General features: G+C 24.9%; 1 protein-coding gene across 3 annotated transcripts in view; it reads left to right on the top strand.

The window, feature by feature from the left end:
• LOC132929856 (protein O-mannosyl-transferase TMTC2-like) overlaps nt 1–12,467 on the top strand; it is a 285,751-nt gene that overhangs the window by 24,742 nt on the left and 248,542 nt on the right. Inside the window, exons 1-2 of one of the 3 annotated variants that reach the window (XM_060995465.1) lie at nt 280–944; nt 7,269–7,387. In XM_060995465.1, the coding sequence (XP_060851448.1) occupies nt 7,302–7,387 (86 nt within the window). In that variant the 5' untranslated portion in view covers nt 280–944; nt 7,269–7,301. Of the gene's footprint in view, nt 1–279; nt 945–7,268; nt 7,388–12,467 lie in introns of those variants that run through there. The other 2 variants (XM_060995464.1, XM_060995466.1) reach the window with 2 other exon arrangements.

Genomic DNA, 12,467 nt, shown 5'->3' on the forward strand with positions numbered 1-12,467 from the left:
AAGAGCATTGACGACCGCTTTTTCTCTCACTCACCACGTCTGTGTCCATCTACCCTCGCGAGACGTCATATTATACTATCGCTGTTACTCTCTCACACATACACACATACACTTATACGTTTTCTAAACGCGAAAATATATAATATGAAAGGGAGCGGGTCCACGCATGATCCCTATAATATACGTATAACGACGCAACTCCCGCGCGCCGTGTGCCGGCAACAGCCGTGGCGCGCTGGTAGAAAAATCGTCGTCGTCGTCGCCACCACCGTTACGCCACGACCGCGCGCGTTAGTAACGTTTCGGTATCGCAACCGCGCGCAACCCGACGCCGCCGCCGCCGGACGACGACGACGACGACGACGATTACGACGTCGTCATTGTACATAAGACGGCAGACCTTTGCGGAGTTCGAGACTCGCGTATTGTCGACTTTCATCTCTGAAAACGTCATACATAATAATAATATATCTTTGCTACTATCGCCTGAAATTCCATATTTTCGTATCGCTTCGTTCGTTTTGACGTTCGCATTATCGCGGTGTTCCTTGTCGGGGGCTGCGTTCCAAGTCTCGCGCACGACTTCGTTATCTATCCTGTCCGACGACTACTCTTGAACATTCTATTTCAGTCCACCCGTTTAGAATAAATACGTTCCCATGTGCGTTTGCGTGAGATTTTGCTATGGATTTAAGTAGCCCGCCGAACCGATAACACGTCGTATACCGGAAATCTACGTTTTCCGTGTAAGTGTAGTTATATATTGGATAAATGTCGTGTTACAAATTTAAAATTTTATTTTGAAGACCCACATAAAAATCATTATCTTCAAATCAAACATCAATTTATTTAAACGCAACTTTTCTCTATGGAAATTGAAATGCGTAAACTTATTATACTATTGTGTAATTAAGCTCGCTTTTGACATCTACAACACCTAATAGGTACACAATATACTTTATTTAAAATAATAATTATATGTAATATAAATTGCAAATGCGACCAACCAATAATAATAACTATTTTTATTACATTGACGATTGTAACCTAATACATATGAACCAATAACTATTTTGTATATTTTAAAAAGTTTTAAAATGTTTTAGAATATCTTTTTTCTATGTCTTATTTAATAATATTGTTTAAAATACATTGTATACTTTAATTACACAAATTAAGTGTAACTGTTTAAAATGTGATTGTCTATTTGTGCTTTCTATGAAAAAAATATTTTGTTTCTAATCTTATATGAATAATAACTGAAATGTACAACTAAGTTAGATATTGCTTTGGGAATTGTTAGTTTAGGGAATTTGAGTTTCGAACAAAGGGATCTAATGAACGTACCTAGTATGAGTAAAATAATATGTGGTTAATAAACTTAAGTTTATTAAGGGAGTGTATTATGTTTGTAATAATTTAAAATTTTAATTTATCATTTCAATTATATTTATAATTATTAATCAAAAGTAAAATGTATTAATAATATTATAATATGTACATATTTATATAGTGGATCGTTTAAGTTTTTTACACCTACAGATACTTCCCTCTCCACCGCCTTTTTCACCCAATCTCTTGCTAAATTTAAAAAAATATAAACATACATTTTCATTTTGTTATTATTTTGTAAAAATAAAATTTGTAAATATTTACAGTAATAATTTGTTATAGTATAATGTATATATATATATATACAAATTTAATTGACTAGGAAATTTACTTGAAAATAAACCCTCTCCACAGAGGCACGTATATAATATGTTTAAAAATAAAAAACCTGTTATATTATCATAATATTATGTAAAAAAGAAACATTATTATTTACTAGGCAGCATACAGTAATTTTTTATTAGATAGAATATCTAATAAAAAAAATATCTATTTTATTTTTTTAATTTATAATTTAATTATATCTAGGTACCTACTTAAAAATTATTTATTTTCATCAGCATAATTTAAATGTTCACAATTTAAAATAGATAACTAATTAGTTTCAATTGAATAATTGCATTTTTTTTATCCATTATAATCAACTTTAAAGTAATTTTGTAATCATTCAAAGTAAAAAAAGTTGTTCAGTCGTAAAATTAGAATTTGTGAATAAACATAATATATTATCCTACATTTTTTCTTAATATCTTATTATATATATATATATATATTAAGGATAAATCTACGTAAGATGGAAAATGTCTAAGAAAATTCGGTTGATAATGCATATTTTGTATCAAAATTTTCCGCCTCTAACTGTGGCCGCTCTATAAGATCGTGCTATTGTGTCTGTACCTAAATACGCTTCTGTCAATATTAGTTGTTGTATTTGTTTTCCAAAAAAATGTATAGTAAGTTATTTGTGTTTTATTGATAGATAAGAGTATAATTTATTATATATATATTGACAGAATTGATATAATTTTATGAAAAAATAAATTAAAGTAAATGTATAATTATTATTCGACACGATAACATAAAATAAAGAGGACTTACCTAATCTAACTACCTAACGATTATTTAACTACTCCATTAATCTCAATTTATTTAGAAATTTGTAATACTTTGTATATTATATAGCAGTCTAAAAATATATTAAAAAACTTTTTGAAATAAAAACAAAACAAGACGGAAATGAATATTAGTGGTAGAAGAAGAGTAACTTTAAATCTAATTTAAAACTAAAATAACACTCTAGATCCATAAACAGTAATTTAAATTAAGTTAATATTTAGAAAAGTATATATTACATCGTCTAATATATAGTTATTACAATAGTTTTTGTTTAGTATTAAAAATAAACAAGATTTTTGTTGAAATATTAGCCTGGTAAGTCACGTATGGTGACATTTATTTTATTATGTTTCTAGGATAAAATTAGCCTTTATAGTAGCACACTTACTATAATATAATCAATACCTAAAGATACATAGAACTAAACAATTTTTATTCGGTTAGATAATAAAATAATAATAAAAAATAGTATTATACCCATATTATAAGTATACCTATAAGACAATTACTGATTTAGTTATACCTTGTTGTAGTTACATTTTCTTGAATCTCAATAGTTTCAAGTTCTGGTGAATAATCTAGTTTTGTAAGAAGTATTTAAAAGATTAGAGTATTTAGGTTATACGTGGTATGAATAAAAATATTTTAGTTGAACTTAAAGATTTTCATTCATAATAATATTTAACTGCAATATTTTATTTGAAAAACTAATAACCAATACAATAGCATACATTTCAAGTATATAATGTTGTTCAGCTAGTGCTATGTGATGGATCATTAATATGAAATTTTTAAATATTTTTTTTAACGATTTTTTGAAATATTAACTATAGCGATCAATCAAGTTCAAGTATAACTTCTAAAAATTAATTTTTCATACTTTTCTAAAATAAAGTCTGGTAAGCATCTATTTTTTTTAAAGTTAATAACAAGTATTTATTGTTACACTTATTGAGAACTTAATATTTTGAGAGTTTGACAAATGAAAAAACATATTTAATCAAACCATATCGGTCAATTCGTATAAAATATTTATTAAATGTAATATGGAGTTTCGAGTGTTTCAACATTATATAGGCTGATATAAATGGTCATATTAAAATATTGATTTGTATACGATGGCCCTACGTAGGTAATAAACGGTAATAAACGTTATTTGGAAATTTGATTTTATATGGAAAACTGTTATAAATTATTTGGTTTTGCTTACTTTTTTAGATAATATTATTATAAACGAATCGTTTGGGAAATTGTTTACATTGGGGTGGTCTAAATACTTACCCTCTTTGTCAGCCCTCTAGCCAGTATATAGAACAGTATATCGTCCCCTTTCATGGATTATATTTGTCATTTTACGGAGGCAAAATCATGACAGGAAAGAAGCTGCAGTGAGCAGTAGGGGGGAGAGAGAAATACGAGGAGAAATATGAGAGAGGGATATGGATCGAAAGTTTGGTAGACAGAGAAAGAGCATTTATGCCTAAGCCCAACCACCTTTATATAATATACGCTTTCGTTAATGTTGATAGTTGCGGGGGCAGTATAAGTCGGCAGCGCATTGCTATTTAAAATTACGTTATCTATACGTCGCACGACTACGTTATTGAAATTAGCCTGGGTGATGTAAAGCGTATTTAGGATTTTTCAGAGATTGGGGCAGGAGTGTTTAGAATATTTTTATTTGATAACAATAAAGATAAAAATCAAAATTATACTATATTATTATAAATAATGAAACGTAAACATAGTTGCACACATTATGTACCTATATATTAGCTGGGCTAATATCGAAGGTGTATCAAAATGATCTCTCACACTAACCCCTTTTTGGTTTAAATGCGCTACTGACGATGCAATTCATATAACAGTTATATCCATCGGAGCTAAAGGCTATAACACTGGTCACGTGTATCCATTGTGTACGTTTTATCCTATAATATAACAAATGAACGGCTTCTTATGACGAGGGGGTAGGAGAAAACAAAACGGGATTTTTTGACGGGGGTTGGTTGGACTAGATAAAAGTTGATTATTACTCGCATACCATGCTGCTACGGGTTGTTTTTACCAAGCATGACACTTAATATTATAAACGTGCCTTTCGGTGTCCAGAGCGCTATAACAATAGAATAGAAAAATAATATTCACCTGTCCAATGTATGTGGATACTATAATAAACGCTTCTTTGATGGGCCGCTAATTTTGATTGTTAATTATGGTAACGAGTTTTGTGTTCGTCTAGTCTAACTTATGTATAAATATCACAATACAGTAATAATAATAATAAAATGCAATATTATTGAATTTGACCTCCAGTTTTAAAAACTGATAGTAGTATTTTTTGTCACCACAGTCGTCTAGACCACATGGATTATTTATTTAGAAACAAATAGAGGTTGAATACTAATATTTTCGCGTTTGTCTGTCATACGTTTATACAAAATTTACGATGATTATAATAAATAGATTTATATAATAATTAACATATTTGTTTTATTTTTATATCAAACCTATTGATTAGTGTTTAAATTTGTATTCATGTAATAATTTTGTGAGTTTATTCTAACTGATCGTAGTTACTTATTTGGTTATTCACTTACGTTATTACTCTCAAGTATTCCTAATATTTTATTTTTTTCTTAATCTTAATTCAACGTTTACAAGTTTCTCTTTTAACATATTATATTATTCATTAAAATAAAATAAAATAATATTTTGCAAAAATAAAATTTATTAGTGATTCATGAATATAAATTCCGTAATGCTATATTAAATTAAACATTATAATTTAACAGTTTACGATACATAGTTAAGAAATTATTAAATACTTACAAACTTTTTAACAATTATTGATTAAACTAAGTTATATCTAAATCATACTTCTCGTTTAAACTAAAAATAATAATAATACCTAATCAATTATTTACATTTTGCATTAATATGTACAAAGTGTTAAATTCATCTTACTTTATCGATCGTTTTTCATTAAAATCTAGCATTATAAATCTAGTATATTTTAAAAAGTAATCTTATTTAAAAATATCATTATATGTTTTTGTATTGCATTTTATCGACTAAATTAATATTTACTATTATTTTTAAAACTAGCATACTTTCTTGTCATATATTTTTGTGAACATTAATAGTACTTAGGCTTATAAATTATATTGAAACAATTAAATAAGTCGTTATTAAATTACAAATGTTAATGATTATTATAATAATTATGAATTAAAATGTTTTATTTATACACGGTTGAAACGGTTGAATTAAATAATTAATAAATCATAAAATAAAAATAAATACTAATTGTTTTACATATTAGAAACATTTATTTTAGATTCGTGCTTATTCATAAAATATTTGTTATAGTTATTTGAAAAATGTTCTTATTCAAAACTATTTAAAATATGTATTATATGTATATAATGCAACCATTAGTATTGTACTTCATAAGATTATTGTAAAGTCCTGTATTTAGTAAGTTGTAATTAAGTATAGGTGTATTTTCTTGTGTATTTTAGAATATCATGTAAATGTTTAAATAAATATTATTTGTTGAACGCAATTAACTAATCCTTAACTTTGTCTTATTTAATTCAAGTAATTTGGAATAATTGAAGTTGAAACAATTTAAAATAATTATATTAATGATTTCTAATAATAGTTTTAAAATTTTGTGTTATAGAATTGGTATTTCAAAGTGTTAGTGTTATTGTGATATATCTATGAACTTAAATGACACTAGACTATTATTTATTAAATCTGTCTTTGATATGAATAAGTTATAGAGTAACTGGAGATTTCTATTTAGAAACAACTGTTAGAAACCGTTTCAAAGGAACAAAAGGTTTTGCCGAAATCTGATCTTAAACTCTGTTTGTCAGTTTCCTTTTAATAATGTTATTTGAGAAGATTTCTAACGTCTTTGCTTGTTTTTTATTCAAATTAAGTAATTAGTGAAGGAACGCGGAAAAAATAGAGATACTCATCATTTTAGATAATCCAGACGAGATGATTTTTATCCTCATTTCTGCTTTTATTTTATTTTATTTTTACTTTTTAATAATTTAGGTTTTTAATATTATAGTTGCTAGACCAATTTGATTATAGTTGAGTAGAAGTTATGTTTTAAAGCCCTTATTTTTAATTCAAAATTATAAAAAAATCAATGAAGTAATTAACTTATTAGAGATTAAAATATTTGTTAACAGTGTTATTGATTTGAATTTATTTAACTGTAACAATATTAAATAAAATATATATGATATTCATTAGATTAATATATTAATGAACTTCGTTATAACTTAACTCAAATTATGTCTTAAAATTTAATACAAATATTTTTATATCCAAATTAAAATAATAAATATATTTATTTAATTAATAAATTTTTTTTTATTTATTCAATATTGCACTATAATGTACCTACTAATACTCGTACTTACTACTACATTCGATTGGATATTTATAGACATAGTTAATAAAGTTACCAAAGCTAATTTATAGGTATTTATTCGAAATGTAAAATTTTCGATCATAATTTTTATTTTATATTTCTGAATATTATTTAAAATACTTATAAATTTGATTTTATGAAGAACATCAATTAATTTATTAACCAAAATAACAGTGTACTTAAACAATATACAATATTCGCTTATTGTGAATTATAATTCTAATATTTAAAACACGTGTTATCTTTTAAAACTAAAACTATTGTTTACAGATAATATATTGACGTCTATAACTTTTTTTAGGTCATTATCTGAATTCTTCATCAAGATTTAGCCATGGAAGCCGGTAGTTCGGCTTGCGTGGCTTTGGCATTTTTGGTCAACTACAATACGTTAAAAGCTGGCTTCGTATATGATGACAGGTAATTTTTTAGTAATTTTTTCTAAACTAAATAATAAATTAGATTTATAAATTTAAAACACTGAAATCAATTTTGAAAAAAAAGTACCATTTTTTGAATAAGCCACTAGTTTTCGCTTAGAAATTAGAATCATGTTTTGTGTGGAACTATTTATCAATAATTTAAATTCATTATAAATTACTAAAATATTTGGTTTGCGTATTGCTAACTGTCAATTTGTATGACGTACCATTCTAAATATTATTATTGTTGTTTAATATAGGTATCATAATCATATCATAAACATTATCTTAAATTATGAATGATATTTTTAAATGTGTATAGTTACAAAAAACAATTTAAATGTATATACAAAATATAATAGTGTATGAAAATATTATTGAACAAACCTAAATCAAATAATTATTTTCTATATTTAATTATTAAACTAATTAAACTATGTAGAAATATTTTATCAAGGACATCAGTCAAAAATTATATGAGAAAACTAAGTAGCTATTATATTATGATAAAACGAATAAATAACTATTTTTAAATGATTTATATTACACAACTTAATTTTTCTTGTATTCTATAATATATTTGCACTATGGAACTTTCTGGTTTAATGGACATTTTAGAATACTAATTTAAATTTCAAATGATTTTTTTTTACTATATTATAAAAAAAAAATATTGGCTAAAAAAAAGTCTGATTTAAATTCAATAAATTTTAATTTAATTTAAGTATTGGTAAAAAATTTCTGTTAAAATGTTTTATGAACAAAATTGATTTGTCGCTTATACATTTAAGATAACAAAGATGAAATAGTAAACTATTATAAAGTATTATTATTTATTTGGGTACCTTATATGAATATAAAATATATCTCTACCACTCGAAGGGTTTGAGAATTTGATTACTTTTTTTTGATTAACATGATGCAATTTTAGATTTATAAAATTATAATTTAACTAACCAGTGATGTTTTTGTTAAGCATGCATAATATTTTACTGTCTTTGGATGTACACAATAGAGAAATAAGGGGGATAATATTACACTGATGTTAATAATAATGATATAACGATTTAACGTTAGTAAGAAAACAAATATCTAAGGAAGATTTCTATTTTAACGAGGCATATCCTTTTCATCGATGTCGTACAATGTAAAAAAGAGAAGGAGTAAGGGCAAGAAAAAAAAATATATCAATTCTACATGATGGTCGAACCCATAATGATATTCCTAACAATAACGCCAACGTGTGTAAATTCAGTCAAATTTCTTTCGTTTCTAACATTAATAAACATATCTAAATAACTAATATATATTTATATGAACTATAATAATTTAATAAGTGTTATTAACTGTATTATTAAAATATAAATATATATATCGTTTAAAATGATAAAATAATCTTCAAAAAATGATAAATTTACATAGTAAATTATACCTATTAGATGTGTCCCATTTGTATTAATTTTGTATTGTAATTCGCTAAATTACTCAAAATCTTGTGATTATCCAATTGTATATTTGTATTGTCTACAATTTGATTTTGTTTATATTCATTTAAACACGTAATATGGGATATAATTATCTTACTTAAAAAAAAATAGCTTATTACTATTCTGTTGAATTGGATACGAATTTTGTTTGATAAAAAATTACTTTAATATTCTTCAATAATAGTTTTATTGATTTCAAAAATAACGTTTAACAAAAGGCACTTTCATGTATAAATATGTGTTAACATAAATAATCTTTTAAAGGTAATTTTCACTAAATTTTTATGTGTGTATAATATAATATAGATTATACTTCATAAAAAGTCAGCAGTTTCAATTCTCGCTTTGTATTTGTTTATATTACTGTAGATCAAAGCTCATGTTAGAAACTACTGTTAATTAAAATGTTTACGTACGAATCATTAAAAAAAACAAACATAATATGTAAATGAACCTTTTTTATAAAAAGTATTTTCTCAGATATTTTGAATTTGTTTAGTATATTAAACTTACGTAAATACTTATTTAAACCTATAGAATATTATAAATATAATTAGATAAATAGAAAAATAGAATTTACACAATGCAATAAATACTTCATGAAAAGTGATAGTAATAAAATTTAGTGTTATTTAAAATTTGTGTTTATGTACAGCCCTTTGTATTTTAAAAGTATAAGCACGTTAAATTTAAACTAAGTAATTATGTTGTTTGAATTGAATGGTAGAAAATTAAAATATACAAATCATCAATCATGTTATATTAATATATCAACTTAGGTGAACCGAAATTATATTATATAATTTAATTACGTAGGTAGTATTTTACTAACCTAGAGCAATATTCACTTACCACGTTATGTTAACACATTTGTCTTTACTTATACTGTTAATAATCTATTATTAATAGTGTATTTTTATTTATTGTTTTTAAAATTTGTCCCATGTGACTGGTATAATACTAAGCCAATGTTGCTAATGTCAATGGTGGCCAGCGACCAACCGTGTGGGAAGTTGGAAATGAAACAATAATTTTATTCTATGACCTACAACATTCTCATTAATTTTTCTTCTTGAAGATTAGTGATTACTAGAAAAAAATCAATTGGCATACAATATAATATACATCTTCACAATAGCTTTTAATACGTGTAAGAAACTTGTCAGAACAGTAAAAAAAAAGTAAGATTTACGTAAATCTATTTTTACCGGGTAAATTTACCGAGTTACATCTCTAGGTATAATGTTTTAGAAGATATTTTAATATTATTTACTCACGTAGTTTTGATTTAAATTTATTTATGGCTTTTGATATCTATATGTATAAATGTGAAAATGGAAGTCTCTATCATGCATGTTCTCTAAAACTATTCATCCGATTATCTTGATTTTTTTTTTTTCAAAAAAAAAGAGTACATCGCGGAGCAGATTCAGTCTATTTTCGATTCTATAAACTAACGAAATACCGAGTTATTAATTTTTAAAATAATAATAATTGGTAAACATACTTAAAGGTTTTTTTTTCATCCGTGTTACCAACTATTAGTTATTATTACAAATTAGTATTTTAATGAATAGTTGATATTGTAGTAGAACAGTACAAAATGTTATTGTTGTTTTTAGTTCACACTATTGAAACTATATGAGTTGTTAATTTTTGGCTCAGAGTGAAAAGCAAATCAAAAAACCAAAAATATTATTTATCCACATGTATTACGCTTAGTGTTAACATTAGGCAACAACATTTAATACGGATGTATTTTGTACAGGCAACGAAGCTAGTATTTTATATATTAAAAATTTGATAGATATTAAGTTTATATATTCTGCATACTTTTATACAATGGCTTATTATGGTTTAATGAACTTTAGTATTAAAATGTTTCATAAGAATAATTTATTGATAATTACTAGAATTAGAAGGTTTAAAGTAGAATGAGGTAATGGACGTAAACCTTTTTACTCAAGCTATACTGTCAATGTAATTTATTTTATAATATTATATTATTATGTATCACTTATTGCCATTTATATATTGCAATTATTCATTTTCATAGTTTAATAATAATAATGAAAATTATTAGAAGTTCTTATATTTATTATTAATCAAAACACATTTTATCACTCTTCATACGCCCAAAACTGATTTTGTGTTATCTCTAAAAATGTAATTTACGTAATTAAATATCTATAGATACCGTATAGATATTACATAATTATTAGACAGCTACCTTTTTGTCTTTTTGATTGGTTTTTGTTTATGCTTTATTGGCTTTAGAAAATTAAGTGAAGTATTTTGACTGAAGAGTATGAACATTTTTTAAACTACCCCTTTAAAGGTCCGATTAACGGAGTAGTGGTGGTTAGTGTAGCATCACTAGTATCGGCTCTTATATATGTATACTTGACTTCATATAGTATAAATTAAAGTCTAACAGATATACACTGGCTTCGATGTATCATCTCGTTATATAATATAAAGTCCCTATGTAGATACATTATTATATTTAATTTTTATATTCTCGAAACAAGGACTTATTATTTATCTCCTAACGCATATTTTGCATTTTACAACGATAATATATTAATATGCACTACTATTCTTAATAGTTCATCAGGTTATATAAAATTTACTTTTCCAATATTTTATTTAACTAATACAGACGCAGTTATAATAAGCATATTATATAATAATAAGAATTTTGATAGTGCCTGACCTAAGGGTATATTTTTAAAATGTTTTTATTAATATTATTCACAATAATAATACTAAGAATCCTTTCGAGATTTAATTGTAATTATTTGTTTTAGTAATATTTGTATTTATAATAATCTTAAGTTCAATGACTTTATTTCTTCAAAACAGTGAAAAAAAAATGATACTACATGAACTATACACGGGTTTTTAATCTATATCATATAACATTGTTATCAAAGTTTCAACTTAAAATAAAATCTTTTGTGTGTTGATTTATTAGTGTATCTTTAACTCATTTTGTAATCAATTAAAGTGATTTAGTTATTACAATTGGACATTGAAGAAATTCTACAGACATTTTAAAAGATATACGATATAAATACTACAAAACGTTGTTTATTTTTAGATTTAGAGAAGCTAATAGAAAATTGATTTTACTGTAGATTTTGTAAAATTATGTGCACGGGTTTAGTGAGTTAGTTCTATGGATCATCAATGGTTTATTATTATTTTTTTAATGTCCACATCAGAAATATAATATAACTATATAAAACCAAATAATATATATTAATTTTATTTAGAGTGCAATAATATGAAATAAATAATTTTTTAATAATATAGATTATGTCTGTCAAGTAAAATTCAAAATATTTAAAAAAACCTAATTTTAACATAATATTGTATACAATTGTACAAAAAATAGTCTCTTTCCAAGTCAGCGTTTAGAATGACCGTGTCAGTGGTAAACAAAATTCCACAGGATCATGTAAAAGTAATATATTTTAACAGTAGCTTACAAAAGACAGAATTCCGAAATGTTTTCTCATTTCTGTTGACTTAAGGAATTCGTTTGTTTCTACGAAGAGATGAGTCCTTACATTTCAAGCTTTATAA

Source organism: Rhopalosiphum padi, chromosome 4 (assembly GCF_020882245.1).
Source record: "Rhopalosiphum padi isolate XX-2018 chromosome 4, ASM2088224v1, whole genome shotgun sequence".
Taxonomy (NCBI): domain Eukaryota; kingdom Metazoa; phylum Arthropoda; class Insecta; order Hemiptera; family Aphididae; genus Rhopalosiphum; species Rhopalosiphum padi.